The sequence below is a fragment of the Clytia hemisphaerica genome, unplaced genomic scaffold (genome assembly GCF_902728285.1).
Source record: "Clytia hemisphaerica strain Z4C2 unplaced genomic scaffold, Clytia hemisphaerica genome assembly, whole genome shotgun sequence".
NCBI lineage: Eukaryota > Metazoa > Cnidaria > Hydrozoa > Leptothecata > Clytiidae > Clytia > Clytia hemisphaerica.
In genome coordinates this window covers 1609091-1633052 of record NW_027104441.1, presented here as the reverse complement: position 1 = coordinate 1633052, position 23962 = coordinate 1609091, and the positions used below count along the sequence as shown (strand labels likewise).

At 35.3% G+C, this 23962-nt stretch overlaps 1 protein-coding gene across 1 annotated transcript in view; it reads left to right on the top strand.

Annotated features, from left to right (window-relative positions):
- The first annotated feature begins 6524 nt into the window (after window positions 1–6524).
- Window positions 6525–23962, top strand: part of LOC136820840 (dynein axonemal heavy chain 2-like) — an 82867-nt gene continuing 65429 nt past the window's right edge. The window contains exons 1-19 of the mRNA XM_067077076.1: window positions 6525–6667; window positions 8961–9320; window positions 9555–9912; window positions 10281–10445; window positions 10887–11125; window positions 11365–11556; window positions 14091–14228; window positions 14621–14734; window positions 15039–15215; window positions 15820–16201; window positions 16887–17061; window positions 17433–17689; window positions 17946–18232; window positions 18934–19076; window positions 19465–19618; window positions 20905–21116; window positions 21741–22098; window positions 22285–22644; window positions 23407–23622. Coding sequence (XP_066933177.1) covers window positions 8988–9320; window positions 9555–9912; window positions 10281–10445; window positions 10887–11125; window positions 11365–11556; window positions 14091–14228; window positions 14621–14734; window positions 15039–15215; window positions 15820–16201; window positions 16887–17061; window positions 17433–17689; window positions 17946–18232; window positions 18934–19076; window positions 19465–19618; window positions 20905–21116; window positions 21741–22098; window positions 22285–22644; window positions 23407–23622 — 4260 coding nt within the window. The 5' untranslated portion in view covers window positions 6525–6667; window positions 8961–8987. The remainder of the gene's footprint in view (window positions 6668–8960; window positions 9321–9554; window positions 9913–10280; window positions 10446–10886; window positions 11126–11364; window positions 11557–14090; window positions 14229–14620; window positions 14735–15038; window positions 15216–15819; window positions 16202–16886; window positions 17062–17432; window positions 17690–17945; window positions 18233–18933; window positions 19077–19464; window positions 19619–20904; window positions 21117–21740; window positions 22099–22284; window positions 22645–23406; window positions 23623–23962) is intronic.

Sequence of the window (23962 nt, the reverse complement as noted above, 5' to 3'; positions counted from 1 at the left end):
AATCGAGTCATATGTAAACAAATTTACAACGGGGGTTTTGTTATCTCTTTCTGGCTGTGTTTCGGCATCGATGCAGGATCTTTTAACTTATTATTTTAGAACTTTTCATGTTATTGAGCAACGAAAAATTGAAAAAATCACTTTTAAAAATCCGAAAAACCTTTTTCTCGATGCAATTTTACTATTTTCAAACACCTCTGACATCTTTGCCCTTAAAAGGACAACACATTTTGCTGATTCAGCATTTCATCGTTAAAAAAATTGCCGTTTTCGGCAATAATTTCCGAAAAGAGCAATAATTGCAGTTTTTATCTTAAACACCCGACTGAAAATCTGCATCTTTTTCTGTTGTTTTTTTCACTTTGTGCTTTGAAAGGTGTTGTGGTATAGTGGTCATTGACCTTTGTTGCTGCACATGCGACTGAGGTTCGATTCCCACTAGCAGTGGTTTACAATGAACATTTTGTTCAACCACCTTCACTTCAAGATAGGCCACCATAGAATGAACTTCCTTTTATAAACCAGACCCCCGCGCTCGATAGGATCGCTCATCGGAACGGCTCGATGACGGATCGATATGTGATAGATAGATTACTTAACGATCCGGATAGGAGATCGATGGAAGATTCAGCCATTAAAAAGTCTTGAGTATCAATCCTTTTATTTTCGTTGATCCATTATCGAGCTAGTATTTCAATGCAATCGAGTATATCGATTAGTCATTGATCGTTAATCGATTCGTCATCGATCGTTAATCGATTTGTTATCGATCGTAAATCGAGATCAACAAAAGATCGATAAATAATCGATAACTAATCATAAGCTTAAAAAATCTTGAGTATCGATCCTCTATCGATCTCTTATCCGGATCGTTAAGTAATCCCATCGATCACATATCGAGCTGTCATCGAGCCGTTCCGAGGATCGATCCTATCGAGCGCGGGGGTCTGGTATAAAGGACCTAAAAGGATGGAGACTGGAGTGCAAGGCTGAAAGCCACATGAATATGGTTCATCCTACTAGAACGTAACAGTGCTCACATCACTGGATAACGACCGCCTTAAATTTGATGAAGAATTCATCGGTTTAGACAATGATCCACTTCGACACTCGTTTGCATGATTTCACTTGAAAATATGGATATTTTTTATATTTTCCTGATTTTGGCTGGAATTTTGCGGATTTTCAGTATTTCCCTAAATTTATGTTTTAGATCTAAGCATCCCCTCAAGCATTTTTCAGCCTTATTAAGCTTTGAACTAAGCATCTCTGAGAGCCTGTTTTCGGATTTTTGTATGCTTGTAAAAAAAATACATGTATAAACTAAACCACTGTGGCAGTTCTGCTAAGTTGCTTGAAGAGATCAGTGATTTTGATGAGCTAGTATATTTTGAGTTGTTTAATCACTTGTGGTTTGAATCAGAAGCTGATAAATACTTCAAGTTTTTTTATTTACTTAACATAGCTGTGGCAGTTTTATCTCCGAAAAAATACTTTTTTTATCTCCGTAGTAAAACGCCACACATTTCAGAAAACCAGCGATTCTACAAATATCTCAAATTTGTCTCAGCTGCTCAAACCTTTAACCAACAAAATTCTGCAAAACTGCAGAATAGGCATGAATGGGTGAGTCAAATTTTAAAATATTCAAAAGGATAGCACAGTTGTGACAAATTTTGAATCCAACTTTTTTACCCGTATACAGCTCGGAAAAATACGCATGTATTTTTAACATCTGTTGCGACGCGAACAGAGCATTTTTGCGATGGTCGCCTAACACTAGACTCAAACTGAAAAATCACCAGCGAAGGTAAAAAGTAATCCTTATTCGGCTGACAGTAAATTATTCTCCTGGGAATAGAGCCGCCAAATGATCAAATGAAAACATTGATAAGATGTAATTATTGGTGGAGATTTCAATTTACCCCACATAGCATGGCCCTTGTCGCCTTGTGTATCCCAAAACAAGCATCGTATCCTGAAGAACCTAAAATGATAGAGTTTCTGGATCAATTCCTTCAAAGATCTACATATGAACCAATACATTACCAAACCAACCCATAAGGATGGGAACACCTTGGATCTTGTACTTACCAATAATGACAATTTGATTCTCTCCCACAATATTCTAACGACTCATTTCTCATCACTCGTTAATTGAAATAGCTATAGAAATAGCCCGAAACCGACCGAATCACGAATGGAAACTGAGGTATCTTTGGAAAATCCTGATACAACCAAAGTATCAACCAATAGTAATACCAAAAAATCTTCAAGAAAACGAACTTACGCTGAAGCTCACCCCTTACAATTCTCGTGTGCTTGTAAAAGAGAGTGTTTTGCAAAAATTTATGAACAGTGAAGTGTTAAAATCCATAAGGAATTTTGTGAAATGGAGAAGATCGATCGATCGAATCTATTCTTTTGTTGAAGAAGGTGAAACCATTCAAGTTTGTAGCAAATTCTTTTTGGGAACTCTGGGCTTTAAAAAAGATAATATTGTATCAAGAATTTTGAAAAAGGCTCAAGGTGCTGAGACGATGAATGAGACGGCGAATGAGACGGTGAATGATCCAATGAATGGATCTACAAGAGAAGCTCATAATAGACTAAGCTCTGAGGTAGAGGAAAGTATCGTTGGCCACATAAATTCGTATCATCCAGCCGTTAGTCATTACCGGAGGAAACATGCTCCTCTAAGGAGATATCTCCCATGCGGATTAAGTGTCTCGAAACTGTATCAGAATTATAAAAGCAAAAACAAAGACATTAAAGTCAGTTACGAAAAATTTCGCCTCGTTTTCAAATCGATGAACATAAGCTTCGCTAAATTGGGCGAAGAAGAGTGCGAGGACTGTGAGAAACACAAACATCATAAATGCCCTATAGCTGACGGAAATAAATCAAATGACAACGAAAACGATCAGGAGCAACTCGTAAAAGAATGCAAGAAGTGTAAAGACCATGAACAACACCTTGAAAGAGCTAAGAAATCAAGAGAGAATTACAAACAAGATGCACTTTCAACAAATGATCCAGAAACATCTTACTTTTCGATGGATATGCAGAAGGTTCTAATGTTACCGCACCTTCCTGGATTGAAAACCGCCCTGTTTACTAGAAGAATCATTTTGATAAATCAAAGTATCGCACCACTTCGTTCTTTTAAAGTATCTGGTAATGCACCTCGGGGATTCCTTTGACACGAAGGTATCCAGGGGAGAAACGATGAAGATGTTGCCTCTGTAGTGATCAAGTTCTTAAATACGTATCCACGTGACTGCAAGAACATTGTTATATGGTGCGATAATTGCTCGGGCCAAAACAAAAATTGGACCCTGTATTCTGCTATCGTTAATCACCTATTTTCAAACGCCCACATCGAGAAAGTTACCTTTAAATATTTTGAAAAGGGCCACACCTTCATATCTGCCGACTCTTTTCACCACCTTGTGGAGAAAAAGATACGGGACAAAAAGTTTCTGTATGATTTTAATGACTATTACGAATGTGTCGATGCAGCGGGCAAAGCACACTTGATGCTGCCCGAAGATTTCTACATGTTCTTGAACAAAAAAAGTTGTGGAAAGGACACAAATTATCCTAAGCTTTGTAATGTTTCTGTGGCCGAATTCCGTCAAGGTAGCACGAAGCTTTATTGGAAAGAATCATTTAACGGTAATTGGAAAAGTGGAGAATTTTTGCAAAAAAAATATCGACAATTGTGCTCGTCGGGCTGCAAAATGCCAAACAAACCGGGACCGCGTGGGTTGAATTTGAAAAAGAAAGAAGATATTGTGAGCAAACTCTCTCGTTTCATGCCAGAGAACAGACGTACCTTCTGGAAAAATATGCCTGAAAACGCTGATAGCAAAGACTTAAGTGAAAATCTTGAACACATCAACCAACAGAAAAACTAATTTGATACAACATTTTTGAATTTTCTTTTCTGGTAGTACTTCTTCTTACATATTGATGTTCTCGATTTATTATAAAATTATTATCATTTTAATGGTTGCATTTCTCCTTAACAAGATTAAGTTCGTCATTTAAATTCGTTTTAATATTGTCATTTATAAACTGAATTTTATCCAAATGTTTTTAAACCGTCATGGCTTCAAAATGGACATTTGACTTAAACCAAAGCATACCATTTTATACTTATTAGATAAAATCGTTAAAGCTTAATTTTGAGGGTTTCTTAAAATTACATTTTGCATTGGCTTATTTTGTTGATGAAATATTTCTTTTAAATTTCTAATTTCTTTATGCAATATTGTTTTTAAATATTGTTTCATTTACTTTTGAATACAGGGGTTTTTTAATACAGAAACTTTTTGAAGCTTTCTGATGTCTTAACTTTTTGAGTTTTAAGCCTAAAAATGTTGTTTTATGCGTCATTTTGTGAGAATTTTCGTGCAATTTCCTAAGAAAATGGATGTTTATAAGAGCCAGCAAAGTCTTAAAATATTCTTTACATGTTCTTTATACTTTGGCTATTGAAGCCTTTTGTTCTTATATAGTTACTTCTTATAAAAACATTTATTTGTTTAATCAATATACAGTTCATCAGTTATTCTGAACTTTTTTAATTTCTTATTTCCTTTAATTTTGGTAGAATATAAAAATAAAAAATATCGGAATCTTTCAAATTTCTAAAAATATTTATGCTATACAATTTTAAAATAATTTCTTATTATATAATAGTTCTCAGATGTAAAGAAAATATTCATATATCGTTCAAACAATTCAAAATATCTGCACTTAAGATATACCAATATCATTTTCCCTCACTCTGAACTCGTCTTGTTAATTTAAACATGGACTTACCTTCTTTTTTTGAAAAAAATACTATATAACCACCGCATTCATTTCTTATGTCAAATACAGGTAAGTCCACAATCTCTCAATAAATCGATAATAAATAGCTGAGTAAAGGAAATTGACAAGCCTTTTATTTTCTACACTTACTTTCTTTCCAAAAATACAAAACTTGAGCTAGCTAATAGAGAATAGGTACCTCGGCTTAGATCAAAAGGTTTTTTGCGTTTTTCTTAATGTTGACTTTTATGGACTTACCTGCTTTTTGCTTTGGACGGCAGAGTTGTTCATAATTTTCTTACGCGCACAGTAAACCTCTGAAGGCGCTTGAAAATTGTACATCTGAGGAAAATAGTCCTCCCGTGGAAAATTCTACAACAAGAATCTTGTTGTGCACCGGAAAGTTAAAAACTGATACGGCGCCCTATTCATGAACACAATCACGCAACTTTGTTGTCGTTCTTAGTCCTTTTAGACGAACGCGGTCCTTACGATTTCAAGATTGCATATTCGTCAGATTGTTTGTTTTCACACATCCCTTTAGAGCTTCAGTAAGAGCTAATTTCAATTGCTGGACCAGATGGCTTCCCTGCAATTTTTCTAAAACACTGCAAAAAATCACTATCAAGACCTCTTCTCATCCTTTGGAGAAAATGCCTCGTTACTGGAAAGACCCCTTAAACTCTTAAGAAATCTCTCATTGTACCTATCCACAAAGGAGGAAATCGAACTCAACCGGAAAGATATCGCCCAGTTGCTCTCACCTCACACCTAATAAAGATTTTCGAAAAGATTCTTCGAAAGCATATGACACACTTTATTGAAGAGAACGATTTATTCAATGCAAATCAACATGGATTTTGCTCTGGCAGATCATGCCTCAGTCAACTTTTGTCACACTACGACGAGCTGAAGTTAAAGCTGAAACACACTACACAAGCAGTAGCAACATTGAAATCAAAGAATATGAATATGTCAAAGACCTTGGAGTACTGATGTCCAATGATTGTAAATTCAAACACCACATCAACAATGTTGTTATCAATGCTCGTAAAACCTCATCCTGGATCCTGAGAACTTTCAGAACAAGAGCAGCTACACCAATGCTCACTCTCTGGAAATCTCTTGCTCTTCCAAAACTCGAATATTGTTCTCAACATCTGGAAATCTCTTGCTCTTCCAAAACTCGAATATTGTTCTCAACTCTGGAACCCATGGCTAAAATGTGATATACAAAGTCTTGAAATGGTCCAGTGGAGCTTCATTCGAAAAATCATTCACCCGAGAAATCATACTGGTCAAGATTGAAGGCATTCAAGCTTTATTCGCTAGAAAGAAGATGTGAAAGATACATGATCATCTACACGTGGAAGATCCTTGAAAACCTTGTGCCTAATATCAACCAGTCAGACGGGTTACGACCTGTTTTCCAACCCAGACTTGGAAGATTGTGCTTTGTGAAAGCCCAAATCACAGGAACATCAGTTGCCCTACAGTCAATCCGACATAATTTCTTATCAACCCGTGGGCCAATCTTGTTCAACTCCCTCCCTAAAGAATTGAGGAATTTAAGTGGATGCTTTGTGCTAGAATTAAAAAAGAAGAGCTTCTTTTTTAATTCTAGCACAAAGCATCCACTTAAATTCCTCAATTCTTTAGGGAGGGAGTTGAACAAGAAAGAGCTCTAGACAAGTTCCTTGTTTCTGTTCTGGATGAACCTTCTGTTCCAGGTGCAACAACAAATGCTGCATCCAACTCAATCAAACATCAAATCAATAATCGGCAGGCGGACATTGGATTGTTCACCTAGATGGAAGACCATCGAAAGCACTTCCAAGTATTCCAAGTAAGTATAGTGTGTGACGTCATAATTACTGCTTTTCAGTTTGCATGTTTTGAAAGTTTAATGTGTGTACTCCGTCTTTGTGGAATTTCTTAATGGCATGAAAACAGAATATGCTATGTCTTTAAGAACAAATTTCTAAAAGGCTTTTTTTGTTGTGTAAATGTTTCTATTTGGATTAAGAAATTCGATCTTTTATTGTTCTAATGATTATAATATTTATTTATACTGTAAGATGCTTTGTTATCTTTTTAATCTTTGTATAAACTTGCATATGTTTTGCATACTTTCCAACTAAATCCAACTATGGCTCTTTCGTTCCTCTATTTTTGCATACAATTCAAGATGGCGGATGGAAAGGCGAAAAGGTCTATTCCACTCTTTTTTGCCTTTTTTAATTCAATTGCCTTGGAAACTCATACATTTTCTTCTCTCGCCTCGGAAATTTCGAATTTTGGTGAAAACTTTTGCCCTCAGAAATCCTGTGTCGTCCGCCCCTCTGTCACAGACAAATTCTGGAATGGACCAATTTATAGTCAATTTAAGGGTGATGATATGATAGCAAAATTGTTTTTAGAAGTGAGTAAAGTTCACCGTTGAAGATTTTAAGAGTTTTAGAAGCACATTTCGCTTGACAGAATAAGAGACTTGATCTTTAAGTTTAATAAAGAACGGTAGATCAGCAGGAGGAGGTAGAGATTTTGATGAAAAAGTTTTTGTACACAACCTTGACAACGCACCAGGCAGTCTGGTGTGTTTTGTCCTATGCCAAAAGGTTGGCAGACGATATCATCCACCAGGAGCAGGATGCTAGTGAAAATTTGAAATCTGCAGACCTAGACGGGGGTTCGGTTATTACCAGTTAGGGTTAGCGTTGGAGCTCAAGAGTCACAATATAAGGCTGGAGGCCTTCTTAGGGGCATTCGTACGTTATGGTGACTTAACTTAGGATCCCGTAGGGATCCTTGTAGGGGCATTGATAGGGTTGGGAGCTTAATTAAAGGTCTGTAAATTACACACTATAAGTATTTGTGAATAACAGCTGTTTATTGTGTCTCGTTGGCGCAAGCCGTTAGGCATTGGGTTTGTAAACCAAGGTTGCTTGCATTTGGTAATTCGATCCGGGGTCAGAGACCTATTTCACCGGTACAGGTAAATTTCAGAAAAATACTTAGAAATCAGTTAGAAACACTACTTGAGAAAGTCAGAAAATCGGGATAGAAGATAGGAGAGTAGAAAATACTGGAAAATAGGGGAGAAATAGGAGAGGATGCATCCTGGTGAATGATATATTTTGCCAACCGTGCCAAAAAGTATCCTTCAAACAAAAACTTTTTGTCCGGTGCTAGTCCAGTGTAAACTTTTTTAACTTCTTGACACTGGATACGTGTTTCAAAAACAATACGCACCAGACTCAAGTCCGGTGTTGAGATTGTCCAGTGTTAAAAAGTATTCTTATCTGACACCGGACTTTGGAGTAAGATGAAATTTTTAGTGAATTTTTAAAGCCTCAACTTGAAAACTTGAAATGAAACAAAATGACTGATTGTTAAATGTGCAGCAGCCAGAATCAACCAACCAAATTTTGTCATTAGACCTATCCTCTGGCTTTTCAGGCCTCTAGGGCAGGGGCCGTAGATTTTTATTGTAATCACTTCAAATGGATAGACCAAGGCCTGAACTATCAGAAAGTTATTTTCAGCAGGAACAACTCCCCTGGGACGACAGGTCAGGTGGCTCCAAAATACATCCCTTAAAATCAAATTTTTAGTGATTTTGTGATGTCATAACTGCAGCTACCATTTTGAAAATTTTGATTTTTTTTAATTCTATATATATAGTTTGCTGGCCTTAGTTTAAGAATCACCAAAAATCCATTCCTCATTTTGATTTGAGAAACCATGGTTCTATATCAAAATGTTTTTAAGTACAATGCCCAAAAATGTCAAAAACTTCAAATTGGCATAAGTCCACCATTATGGATTTTCAGACCAAAATATTTTGGGATTTCACTCAGTTCATTGTATTAAACATATCTAAAAATATCCTGAAGTTGGTTCCATCGGAGACTGTCCTACGTAAATGTCCCTTACATAACAGGCACATGCTTTTCCTCTTTTTTATTTTAATCATGAAACTACTACCTAACGTGAATAGGAAACAAGCAGAAAAAATAGAAAAATTAGACATAAAAAAAAATTTTTTTAGCCATTTTTTATGTCTTTCTTTTTGCTACTTTGCAGGCCCTCTCACTCATGTACTAAAGGTTATTATTCTTTTTCAATGAAATATAAAGACTATGAATTGAGTTCAGAATTTCAATATGGCATCACGACCAAGCTCCAAATCAAATTTGCTGACTCCAAATACTCCAACAAGGAGGAAATCATCAAGTAAAGCTGGTGGGCGTACACCTACAAAATCAAAATCAAATGCCAAAGCATCCCCAAGTCGAGTTGCAAGCTCAAGAAATACAAATAAAAGTAGTGGAAAAGGTAAAAAGAACAAACAAGACAGTTCTGCATCTGAGAAAAATGAAGATGTTGAGGTCAATGTAGAAGAACCACCAAAAGATGAACCAGAACAAGAGGAAGTTGTCATTCCACCACCAGTAGAAGTTGAACCTGAAGTCAATCTTGAAGAAGTTATGGAGCTGGTAAGTACTTATTATTATGGCATTTTATTTTTTCATTAATTTCTTGAAATAAGTTTTCATAAGTGTGGTTAAAAAGTTAAGAGTTACAGATTTTTCTTCAAAGTATTTTTGATTAATTAATGTAATGTAATAACCACACCATTATTATTTTAGCATGAACACTTTCTTTGATTTTCAGGCTTGTTAATTTTTGTGTGAATTCTTAAAATTTGAAAATCATTATTGATTTTTCAGGAGACTATTTCACTTATCAAGAGACAAGTCACTCTCACAGGATTTAATGAATCAATGTGGAAAGATGATCATTCAGAAACGATTCTCAATTTCATCAGATGTATCGAGGAAAATAAACGATTACTAACATTTCACATTGATGCAGACCAACAATTGGTAGTATCTACTGAAATCCCAACGGCTCCTGTCGGGCAAGTTTTCTTCATCATCAGGAAAAAGGAAGTCAAAATTACACCAAACAATTTCAACCAAGCTGTACTTTTTCAATTGATTCGTTCTAATTACGTTGAAAGTTTACTGCGAACAATGTCAAGTTTGTATGGACCAATGTTCTTTCAAAACAAATCGTGGCCTGAGAGTATCCTTTTCAATGTATTTCAAAATCTTTATAAGTGTCCTCATAGGCAATTTCAGGGTCGAAAGGAATCATTGATAACAACTTTCTTTTGGTTAGAAATCTTGAAGGTTTTTTTGAGTTCAACCAATGGGAAGCTGTTATGACTACATTATTCTTTTTGACTGTGAAATGTTAAGTATTAAAGTCAAGTGAGGTTTGTTCTGTCTAGGAAGTCTTGTGTGGTTTTATTATTTTAACATTTTCTGTTTTAAGATATCTCATTTGGCTTCCCCTGTCAATAGCTTGTCTTGAAGCAATCATGACTTAAACAAGAATCATTTTACAGATAATTTGACAGTTCTTTCCTTGACAAAAGCTTTCAACCAAAGGCATCAAAAATGACTTCATTAATCATGTTCACAAGTTCATGGCTACATTGATTGATGCTAAATATAAAACTCAAGGAAAAACTGTTCTTTATGTACCAAATGAAGGTCGTAATCTTACTGTGCAACAAGCTACAAGAAACAAGGAATATGTTCAAAGATTGGAAAGTATGTTTTTCACAACCAGCTTTTATTTGAATTTTGCCAAATGTTTTGTACATAAGAACTTGCTTTTTAGCTGAACCTATGGTTAGCTGGATTATGATTGGCAAAATTTATCTATTGCCAATCAAAAATTGACAATGTATAGACATTCCAACACTTTTCACTTCGGTTTGCTTACTATTTTATCGACTGTCTTAACCAGAGTGATGCACTAAAACTCAGTAGCTTTAACCCGCTTCAACAGTATTATTTTTGGCTCAATTGGAAAAAGCCTCTACTGATTTCTTTTCATTTTTCAATTTTTCTTTTTCTAGTATTTTACATTATTTACGTTATTTACTTTGCTCTGCTTTAATTTAAACTGAATATTGAATTTGTAAAAATCTAAAATTTAACCTCTTCAATAATTGTTCACTTCAAATCAAAATCTTTTGAACCCTTCAGGTTGCATGATCCACTGGATCAGACAAATCAAAGAGGTCTTGAACAGTCAAGATGCCTATGAAACATCAGAAAATGCTGGCCCACTTGAAGAAATTGAATTCTGGAAAAGTAGATGTGAAGATTTGTCTGGGATCAGTGACCAACTAAGCAAAGCTGGTGTAAAACAAATACAAGAGACATTGCAGCAATCTAAATCCTCTTATGTGGGACCTTTCAAGAAATTGGCTAAATTGATCCAGGTTTGAAAATATTTGGATTTTTAATGATTATGGATTCTTTGATGCAGTACTCTTAGAGAAGAATTATAGTCATTTTCTAAATTAATATTTAATAGACAAAAACTGGAAAATGTTACCATCATTTTTGTGGTCTTTTCATTTAACTGTGAAATAAACTTGCTTACCGTTAACAAACAATAATACAAAGGTTGCTCTATTTTCCATAAGTAACTAGTATACCCTTATTTAAAAACATACAGGATGGGTTCAATCAAGCACAAAGCAATTTGAAATTTCTGTCTCTCTTGCAACAACCGTGTGAGGAGCTTGTTGAAAGTGGACCCGAGAAAATTCCAAAATTATTACCCAAACTGTTGAATCTTATCAGATTTATATGGACAAACTCAGATCATTATAAAGGTCGAGATCGTATCACTGGACTCCTCAGAAAAGTAAGTTTGCATTTGTTCATACTTTGGATAGAAGATCAATATGATTATCAGGTTATTAACAGCCCTGTGACGCATATTTACATTCTGTTCTCATCACCACCAAAACATCTGACAATTTCTGGTAATTTGATATTATTTTCAGAATTTAGAGCTCGGGTGAGAATTGCGATTTCAGTAATTTCCATTTTGTTTCTTTGCAGCTTTTTTGATTTGGGAGGGGTTACATGACTTCCAGGCTATATCCTCAGACTTGTTGCTATTGGAACATTTTTGAGATTTTAGATCCTGAGATTCTAAGATCTCAAGTGCCATGTAAAAACTCTTCCAACCTTATTTTATAGCACTTAAAGGAATGGTTCGGTAAAAATTTGACTCCTCATTTCTTAATTTGATTGGTTTTAATGAATCAGGGATACTTGATTTGACTAGAAGAATGATTTTTATTTAATGTAGTTAAATTCTTTTGTTTACAGAAAGCCCCTTTTTAAATACCAACTTTGTGTATGTGACGTCACGGAGGCTGTTCAGAGAAAATTGAGAAAAAAGAGAAACGCAAAAGTGTACATATTTCATACGAGATTGAGTTAGTTCATCTCAATTTTATAGTTAGTTGGACTGTTTTCCAAGTGAAGTTGATGTAGAATTCAAACACGTGATATTTACTTTTCTTCCCACCATACACCCCTTTCTCACAGACCCACTGGGACCCCTTTCCACTGGAAAAATTGGCCAAACTATCGTCCCCAGTGGAAAATCGTCTCTCAATTTTTGTCCACACTGAAGATATAATCAAAGAATTCTTTGAGATAATCAAATAAACCAATCCTTGCTGCAAAATTTTATCCTATTTTTCCAATTCCCACTGAATTTTCTGACTTGAAAATAAAAGAATTGAAATCCCCAGCCATAAAAACTATGGAAATATCAATCCTCATCGAGTTTAAGTCCGTTATTTTTCCATCCCCACTGGTTGAAAAATCCCATCGTAGAAGGGGGTGTCACCATGCCTTGGAATCGATGATACTGAAACTTTAATCCAATGCAAACTGGAAAATGAACTTATTAATGCACTGCACTAACGAATGAATTGACAGACCCATCAATCAAAAAAATGATTCGTCCTAGTTTTTTTTTACCTTCCTTTATCCTTCAGGGTCAGGGCACGAACTTCGCGTCTTTGAAAGCACACATGATGTCATGATGGGAGAACTCAGCGATTGTTTTTTCTCAATCTCTTGAAACCCACCATGAACACTGCCTGTATGCTGCGTATCTTTGGGATCTATTCGACGGTATCTCTTACAAATGAAGATCTCTTTTTGTCTCGTGAAGCCCAGTCAGCACATTGTTGCCTATCAATAATGCACTGAAAATCTCCCTGATCAAATTTTTCATTGAAACAATCAATTTCTCTTGTTTCGATTTGGCCGCACTCAGACTCACACCAATCTAAACTCCCACTTCTACCTTTAGAACAAGTTTCATACACGTTTTTTTTTTATTAGAACACCTAAAATTTGGCTGAGCCTGGATGTGCTTATTTTTTTAGCAATTTTCAGCCTGAAATGTTCTTAAATGCGTTCTTAATTTTTCAGAATAATCTAAATCGACAATATGATACAAAATAAAGAGCACTTAAATTTGGCAAAATTTGGACAATATTTGACTCTCGACTTTTGAAGATCCACCCCTAAATTCGGTTAAAACTGCTTAAAAAGAGGAAAAAATTGTAGTTTCTTGACATTTTTTTCCAAACTGAGGCTGGGCATGTTCTTAAATTGTTCTCAATTTTTCGACGAATCTCAGCCTATATGTTCTTATAAACTAGGTTCTATAATAAAAAAAAACGTGTAGTCACTTTTGTCTTCGGATCAAGAAGTGTCACTCTCGCTTGTACTTACTCCATTCTTTCTCTCAGAACCATCCTCTCTCTCAGAATCTGCCTCATTTCCACTGATATCATATTCTTCGTAGCTTGAATATATCGCTTTCTGAGTCAGAATAAATTTACCCAAGTATTCAAAAAGATTATAGTGCAAATTTATCCATAATTAACCTCTCTTTACTTCAGTTTCTAGCAGAAATAACCACTTTTCTACCCAGAAAAAGGTTTATAATTCACTTCAGTAAACACAGCTACAGTTTTTAACAGCCTCTGTGACGTAAGCAAAAGGTCTCGTTTAAAAGGTATACAAAAGTGAGTGGCGTTTTAAAGGAAACGAATAATCAATTAGTTTAAAAGTCTATATCTCTGTGTGTCTTTTTAAAAGGAGAATCCGATAGGACAGATAATAAAAAAATGAATTTTTTACCGAACCATTCCTTTAAAAATCCTGAAAAATCACTTGCGGTTTTGAGGGAGTTCCCCTTATGTAGATTTTGTAGATTTCTAAGGAGAAATCACCTATTGAATTTTGTAGTTGAAAAAGCTTAGATTTAAGTGTTAACAGGGAGGGGTCACACGTATTCAACACTGGTGAAGTCTTACACCGGAATTAATTATAAAACTCTCGTAATACATTCGCATGTTCTAGGTAAGTAATGAAGTCATTAGACGATGTAGCACAAGAATCAATTTAGATGACATTTTCAATGGTAATGTCAAAGCCAGTATTGATGGGTTGCAACAAAGCATACAATGCTGTATTTCTTGGAAATCTATTTACATGGATGTGAGTAGTGTGGTTTTTATTATTTTCATTTTTCATCAGTATAACTGAATTATCTTTTCTGGTCGATCCATCTATTATCAATTTTATCGATTACTTCAGCCTTGGTAAAACTTTCCAAAAGGGTTCAATGTCTAACTATTTTCCAAAGTTGAGAAATAATATATAATCAAATCGGAAAATATATGAATATGAATATCTCCACTTCGGAAAATAGTATAGCAAAAAGATTAGAAGTTTTTCTCAGGACCATATAAAGATTCTACAAGCTAAAGATTATCCGTTTAAAGCATTTTGTCTATCACTTTTCGAAGTTGTTACTTTGTTAACGATGACCTGTTTAAATTTCACTCCAAAGTAATAATCTGTGTTATTGCGATTTGTTTTTATCTTAGATAAGTAAAGTTCATCTATGGTACAGTGAAAGTGATGAGAAATGGGTTCTGGATCAGACGTCCATCTTTGCTCAAGCTGATGCATTTGTCCAACGATGTAAAGACCTACTTGAGGTCTGTACTGGTCGTTTTCAATTATCTGGGTCTCTAGTTGGTTTTGTTGTAAATATTTTAACTTCAAAACTTTCTGAATTATTTTGAAACACTACAGTGTTGCATAAATTGCTCCATTTTAAATCATATTTTGCCATCATGAAATCATATTCAACTTCAAGTGACACTCGTGTTTATTGGTCAAGACATTCTCAAAAATAGCTCAGTTTTTGTGGAGAACCATTAGCTTAGTGTAGTTAGTTAAACTTTTGATTGTTATCAATTATGCCATTGAATAAGTTCTCATCATTGAAAATTTTCCTAGGTTTGTGAGGGCTTGATTCATTTTGCACGTCGCACAGATGGTACACATCACACGTTACCAATCTTCTCAGGGCTGAAAGGACCAGACATTGCAAGAAGTTTGAATGAAGTAGAATCAACCTTCATGAAGAACCTTGTCATACTGAAGAACGTTAAACACACCATTCTTGATGTCAAGGTATATGATGTGTTCTATGTCTGGTTTCTATATGAGTTTGTTTTTAAAAAGACCAGAGTCGTTTATAATTCGTGTATACAATAGCAATGTTTATATGATAATACGATATTTGTAATGGGAACCACAATTACTCCCTTCCAGTTTTTTTGCTCTTTTCTACGTTGTCTGAATTTCGCCTTCTAGCATGTTAGACAAGGTTTTTAAACTTAATAAAGATCAAATTACAAGATATGAGATCAGCTGATCAGAGACAGCAAATTCTTTTGATGATTATTATTCACTTCAATAGTTTGAAATTTACAAATAATCGTTAGTACTATAGTTAAGTTAGTTCGTCCATGATTAAGTCAAGTTTATTTTGAAGTCATTACATTGGCAAACAATAATTATGATTTAGTATGAACTAATTTTCACGGGAACTAATATTCGCGGTCGAAAAAAAAATCAGAAATATTGCATTTCGCAGGTTTTAATTTTCGCGGATTTTTTAAATTTTTCGATAAAACCGTGAAAAATACTAAAATTAATTCTTGCAAAATTTAGTTCCAATAAGGTACCTCGAATTTTAGATCTTTTAAAAGTATTGAATTCATCTTTATTTCAGGCGACAACTTGGCACGATGATTACAACCGATTCCGATCAAGTGTCAAAGATTTGGAAGTCATGATTCAAAACATCTTAAACTCAGCTTTCGAAACCATCAAAACAGTACAAGAAGGAGCTGAAATCTTATCACATTTTGTACATCTCAACTCGAGAGAATCTATACGAAGAACTATCGATAAAAAGACAGTTGAAGTGTATAATATTTTCTTAGAGGAGTTGAATGCTGTCAAGAAGGAATTCAATAACCATAAACCGTTGATACCCTTCTTACATCCAGATTATGCTGGTGTTGCTGTATGGGCACGTTCATTGAAAAAGAGAATCGATAAACCTCACAATGTGTTGAAAAATGCTAAAGCCCTTCCTATGGTTGGTTTAGGTACGTCAACATCTCTTTTTTTGATCAACGAGCACAATTGCTCCTTCTAATATATCTAGAAATATTTAAAAAACTTCTAAACGAGACCTTTTAAATCTGAAAGATTTTTTTGTCAGTCGAGCGCGAGATTTCCCTGGATACATTGTGCTAAAAGTTTCTGTTTCAATCTTTCTTTTGCCGGCTTCTCCTGACCTTCTCCTGAAGCTTTTCCAATAGAGCTGATAAAGAATAACTAAAAACTAAAACGACCTTTGTCATACCATCTATTTCATCGAGTGGACCAGAATTTATTCTCAATAAGACATCCACAAACTGTGACTGAAATTGTGGCCAATTTATGGAAAATTCCCTCTCCGTCTTAATAATACCGAGTTTATGTATTTGCACTTTTGAGGACGGTAGAGTGACTGAAGCGATTTGGAAAAACCCGCAATTCCGCCCCGCAAAATCGAGGACGGTAAAAGTGCTGATTTACCGTCGTCCTCAGCTGGTCAGGATCTACTCAAATTAGAACCTTACCGTCTCCGTCGCTGAAAAACACACATACATAAACTCGCCAATTTATAGAAAACTCCCTCTCCGTCTTAATATTAATGGTTTTTCCGGGTCTGGTGGCGGCTTTTCGACACGAAATTATTAATATTTTTAGGGGAAAATCTTTAACACATTATTCTGATCTTTCCAGGCGAAGAAATCAAACAGCAATACCAACAACTTGCCCAAGCATTAGACGAGTACGTTCGCAAAACGTTCAATGAATGGACGACCACCGTCGATAAAGACACAAACAAATTGTTAGATGTTCCACTTATGTGTAGAAGTTCTTCACAACTAGGAATGCTCGAATTGAACTTCGACAGGTACATAATGTTTATAAGTCTTAAAATACTGTATGTTTTCTAATGAGTTTTGTCGCAATTTTCTACTGTCTGCAACCAGAGCAATATTTCTTTAAGATCCTTGTAATTAGATAAAACAAAGCGTAAATTTCCCGAGATTTGCTCTCAAAATTTGACATTAGACTTGAATAATTTAATAAACGCCTTCTTCTTTTAAACGCCTTCTCGAATAAACGCCCCTCCTAAAATCGAACAAATCAATTAAACGCCCCGGGCGTTTGTTCGAAGTAATACGGTATTTTGGCAACAATATTTTGTAAACGAGGCCCGTAAAGATTTTTTTACATACTAAATAGAGTGTATTGCATGGCCAATTTCTTTCCCTGCTTTAGGTCACTATTGAAACTATTCCAAGAAATCAGTTATTGGGAGAAATTGATGTTCGAAATTCCACATTACGCCGCAGATGTTCACGCAAAACGGGAAGAATTACGTATATTACGGGAGAACGTGTTACTGGTTATACGTGATTACAACCGTATTATAGCAATTTTGACACCCGAAGAAAGAGCTCTGTTTAAAGAGCGCATACGTTTCCTAGACAAAAAGATCCACCCCGGTTTGACGAAGTTGAGTTGGGCGTCGAAAGGTATTTTCAATTTTCACCGAAGATGAATTAAAATAGGGACAGTACGGGGACTAAAAATGCTAGCGAATTTTTGTGAGATCTTTCTCACCAAAATGTCTGTATTGAGATTTGCATTATGCAAATCATTAAAAGTAGATTGGTTGAAAGATTTCCACCCATTCTTGCTCTGGAAACCTCCCTTAAAAATATTTCCACCGTTTTGTCAAATTTTTATCATAGTTAAAAATGTCTCTTTAATTTATTATCCTCTTCCCAGGAATTTCTGAATATTATGTGAACGAATGCCGATTAAACAGCAACAAAGTCCAAACGGTGGTCGACGATTTCAAAACGTCCATCGTTGATATCATGAAGAAATGTCGATCCATCAGTGAAGCTTTATTAATTAAAATCGATCCCAAGAGAGTGTACGACGATCTCGATTTCGATGAAGAACAAAGGGTGCATCGTAAAGCCGTACAAACAAGACTGCAAAGCATTCACGAGAGCATTGTGGTCCTGATGCGAAGGATCTACGAAGTGTTTAAAAATGATAGTCACGAGGTCAGTTTTTAATTCCATTTTGGTATAATTTTTCGTGTTTTAGAAATTCTTGTCCCACAGTTAGTTCTACATGCTTTAAAGATGAAAGTTGATCAAAATCGTGAAAATCGAGTTCGAACGGTGATCAAGTAGAGCCTTGCCTTTATTGTTAAATTATACCTGGAAATCATGAAAGATTACTGAAGTTATTTTGAGCTTAACCGAATAACACTTTGTTGAACTAGAGAGCGTCAACTACTTTATCATCCCTTTTTACGCCGGTCCTTATTGGCGTTAGTTTTGGGATGGTGGCGTAATAAGGGCCGGTGTAAAAAGGTCCAAAATTTTGCAATTTTTACCTAAAAGCGGCGTTAATTTTTGCCCATTTTTTCTCAATTTAAAGGATTATAGGCATGATTAAATGATCAATTTTTTTTACTCTATATCTAAAACTTCAATGATTTTCAATGGAATTCAGCAGTTTAATACTGAAAGATGACATTTTAATGTAAATTTTAGTTAATACTTACTGTTTTGAACCCTGAATGGCGATTTTTACAAGTTTTGGCGTTATTTACGGCCTTAATTGGCGTAAGCCCAAAATTAGGCTGTGGCGGAATAAGGGCCGGCGTAAAAAGGGCCGATAAGGTATATAATAATGAATGGAAACATAAGGCAGTATAAGGTAAGTTTTCTTATAATATTTTTGTTTGGCATTTTAGATTCAAAACCAATGGATCCGTTTCACTGACAAGATTGATCGAATGGTTGAAGAAGCTTTACGTTTGAACGCTAAATGGTCTTTACAAGAATTATCACGTGCTATTAACGGTGACGGTAAAAATACACCCAATCCTTTGTTCAGGTGAGAACTACTTTTTGTACAGAGACACCCTTAAAGCATTAGGTTTTTATCACTAGTTTATAATTCAAAATTCAAAACTGATGGCTAACGCCCGCTGTTCTTTGGTTGTTTCGGTACTGAAATTATGTAATTCCAGCGCCATAATCATGAAAACATGAGGTTAATAAATGAGCCGCACATAAACATAAAGGGGGTCAGTCAGCTTTGAACTAATTGGTCTATGTCAGGCGTCGCAACTTAATACTTTTCTCAGTAACAAAATTGATGGGTTTTCTTTCCACTTTGCTGATGTCTTAGATAAAGAGCATAGATTACTTCGCATAATTAACAACATTCAAGGCTCATTCATTAAATCTCTTAATTCTCTCATGAATTCAATATCTTTCAGAATCAAAGTGGTATTGGAAGGTACTCAAGAATTTTCACCAAAACTGAAAGCCATTGCACATGTCATCAACACCATCGGTAAAGACCTGACTACATCGTTAACGGTGTTACCAAGGTTACTAGACGTCTTAACACCAATCAAATGCAAGAAAAAGGTTTGTTCATTTTTTATGATGACTGAAGCGTTTGAGCTATAACACGACGAAAATTTAGAAATTGTTTTAGAACCTTACATTGAATTTTTTTCTTGCATAACAAAATTTGAGACTTTATCTCAACTACATCGCTCCTGTACCGGTTATCTAGCTGCCTACTCTAGGAGAGTCAGTCAAATATCTTGAAGTTGTTGTATTGGACCTTACTTGAACCTAGTAAACTCGATCCTAATCTGCAAGTTAGTTGAGGTCTTTATACATCAAGGGTTATCAGAACTTGCCTAGAAATCTAAGCTAGTTTTGATTCAGTCACCAGGATAAATCTGATGGTAAGTTGTGACTGAATAACAGTATTCCAAGGCAATCTTAAAATCCATAAATATAAAACTGTAAAACGCCGAAAGCGCTATATTACAATATTACAAACCGTGTGTTTTAGCCTTGTAAATACGGGCTTAAAAGTTAAAACTAGGCTAAATCAGAACCAATGAGTTCTTTTTATTGCTTATAAAAATGTTTCTGACCAATAGAAAGTCGTTTAGCGCGCATCCAGCTCTGATTATTGATAATTCATATCGCCTTGGCCGTGAAATGTTGCAAAACTTGAAATTTAAATGACATGGTAATTGAATCATTTCCATTTGAAAGAATCAATAAATTGAGTGATGGTAAAAGATTTAAATTTAGAGTACGTGAAGAAAGCAGACTAGAAGAATTAGCAGCACGAAACAAGCCTTATTAAGTAATTGTATGGAAGAATTTAGTATATATTATGTCAAAATCATTGCACGGGGGTTTGGGTTTTTTAACGTACATTTATTCAGACACTCTCTTAATTCGGTTTCAAGGGGGACCGAATTTTCTTCGAATATTGAAAATTTTCTTCGAGTATCAAAAAGTAGAGTATCCTTAAGCTTTTTTCACATGTACGTAAAATTTTACTTAAGACTATAAAGAGTGGGGAATTTCCTTAAGCTTACGTAGTGTTTTAAGGCCTTATATAGAGTTTGCTTTATACGTTCAAAAAGTTTTGAACGGAAGGAAAAGTCACGTAAGACCCTCTTAATCAACAAAAACTCTACATAGTGTCGGGGAAATTCCCAAAAGACAGCCTTACGAACGATTTTCCGTAAGATCTAAAGTGAAATTTTACGTGCATGTGAAAAAGCTTTAGTGAAAGTTTCTTGTTGACTATGAATTTCAATATTATTGAAGAATGGAGCCTATATCGAACAGTTGAACGTCGAATTAAAAAGCGTCAATTGTATTTTCAATTCTCATTTCAGCCTTATCACGTGATCGTTGGTAACGATGATGAAACAAAGAAAATACAAAGTCACTTAGCAACAGGAATGTCACAAAACTCCACCCTCTTGTTACAATACTTGACCACGTGGGATAGTTATCGAGAGATCTGGGAACTAGACAAAGAAGCTTTCATTCGCCGTTACCAACGTTTGAACCCACCTGTCTCTTCTTTTGATGCCGATATTTCTAGGTAAGGTTCGTTTAATATTTGGATAAAACAAAGCTCTAGTTAAGACGGCCGACTTTCTGCCTTGTCTATTCTAATTGTTAGAGTTAGCAAAAGATGGCACAAAGTTGGCAATTATATTATTTGCTTGAAAAAGATGGACAGATGTCGTTATATTGACGTCAAAAGAGGGTTATGCATCATTGGCGTTAGACAGCTAACTTTATTCTCACTTTAAAATCCACAAATAGAATAGGCAGGGCAAAAAGTGGGCAGTCTATAAACCAGAGCTAATAATCTTAGTTCTCACATTTGACATTGTTCCTGAAGGCTCGACTTTTACTTTTTGATAACCAATATTTTTTTCTCACGCCATGAAAACCCGAAAACCTAGGGTCCAAACATTCTGCGTAAGAAAGCCATGATGTCTAGTATTATTGGCTAGACTTTTACTTTTGATAACGAATATTTTTTTTCACGCTGAATGTGATTTCGCCTCCGTTTTTGACGAAATGTAAGAGAAGACGCGATCTTAATTTTTTAGCAATATTACCTAAAATAATATATTGTGTGATCTCAAGGAGCTATAGCTAGTAAAGTGATCGATCTTCACAGGTAAGCCATTCATCTTTTTCTTTGATAATCTAGATACACTGAAGTTGCCAACAATGTACAGAAAGTGGAGACCATTGTCAACATTCAATTCGTTCTTCTTGATTCATCACCTCTCAAATTCTCAATCCTCAGTCATTGTAACGAATGGCAGAATGGATTTACACGAGTTCTCAAAGAGATGGCTATTTCCAAACTCACTGATCTACATACTTTCATGGAGGGTAACTCGAAGACGTTGAGAACTGCTCCAGGCAATCTAGAACACCTAAGTACAAGCATTCAATTGTTAGAAGATCTTCAAGCGGATTTGACGAACACTGAAGCAAAAATACCACCACTTCACGAACAGTTTGTCATCTTGGAAAAATATGAAGTAGAGATCTCAGAAGAGGTATGGACTCCTTTTCGATTTCTGAAACTGGTTCTTTATCGGGACTACAGTATCTATTTTTTTTGCTAATTTCAATGCTTTCTTTTATTACATCGCTAAGTAATTGTTTCTTGAAAGAGATGGACATAATGAACATAATTGATACCATCCAAACTTTTACAATTTTTCAATGTTTTTTTTCTTAAGGTCCAAGAACAGCTGCAGACGCTCGGCCCAGCCTGGATTGCCTTCCAACAATGTCTCATTGACTGTGATGACATGCTCCGAAAAAGTAAAGAGAAATTCAAAGCCGGCCTCTTATCCTCTTCAGAAGAATTCAAAAAAGCTGTCAGTAACTTGGAGGACGAATTCGCTCTACGTGGCCCCATTTCGCCGAAGATTGCCGTCAATGAAGCCTTAGCTGCAATCAAAGCTTTCAATAACCAAGTAGATTCTTTGAAAGAACAAGAAGCTAAGATAAGACGTGGATTAAATATTTTTAAGATTGAACAACAACCCTCGAAAGCACTGAAAAGCGTGGAGAAAGATATCGGACTCCTACAGCAGGTTAGTTGTTGACATTGGGTGGACAAACATTTCCAGAGAAAAATCCGAGAAAAAGTATTTTCATTTTTCCAAGGGGTGAAACTATTTTTAAATTTCAAGGGGGTAAAAGACTGATTTTAGTTCGTCCACCCTCACTTTAATGTATGAATAGAATTTTTTGTGTAAGTGTATTTTTGCTAATTTTGCCATTTTCTAAGGGGTATCCACATATTTTCAATAACTTTTTTGACTTGAAAAGGTTGTCTACCCCCGCCCACATGTGTGGTTTTTTAATGGAACAGCCCATTTTAACTCCATATAAGAACTCGAGAAAAATGTATTTTATCTTTACTTTGTCAGATTTTTTACAATTTTGATACAAAATATCACTTCAGATATTCATCATTTTGTTCAAGGTTTGAAGGTTTTGAGATGCCTTGTAGTTTTTACAAGATGCTTAACTGATTGGTTATTTTTAAACAATAGGGATGACGCGTTCTTTAGAAAAAGTAATAAAATCGTTTGTCTCAACATTTAACGACCAACATAGTCATCAAAGAACTTGTAAAAACTCCAGCTTGACCCAAGGTTTTGTACAGTATCCTTTTGGGGGCAATTTGCTGCAATTTCCTAAGAAATTACATATATCCTATTAAACCTGCATACTCTTAATTCAGAGAGTTCTTAAAATTTTTTACATCCAAGCCTCATGTCTTCACTCTACAGATCTGTATTCAGCATTTATCTTCTAGGGAATTTGAATTTGTAAACCTCTCCTTACAGATCTGGTTGATAACTGAAGAATGGGAAGGGCTATGGAGCAAATGGAAATACGGTAAATTTGCTGACTTGGTAACCACAGATCTCGAAACTACATCACAAGTTTTATTGAAGAGAATACACAAGTTGAACCGTGAGGTTAAGGACAAAAATTGGGAGATCAGTGAAGCAATCAAATCAAGGATCGATCAATTTAAACGGACAATGCCGTTGATTCAGGTGGGTCTAGATTTCCCGTACCTTCAGAAACAAACCATTTCCAAGCTCATGCCGATTATCCCGGGGAAAATAGCGGGAAGATTCTGGAAAAATGACAAGAATCTTAATTCGGAAATAGGAATTTTATACAAAACGACGTTAGTAAAAGTGCTGTCTCAGAATTTTGTCAAATATTGGGAAAAATTTACTCGTCAAACAAATCAAACAAATGTTTTAAAAATTGCAGTGCATTTTGACTTTTTGAGAAGAACATGTGTGATTCAACCAAAAAGGGTGGTTGGGTTTTACACTGGGTTTTATAAACTTACAATGTAAAGTATTGTAAAGGGAAGAGTTCCAG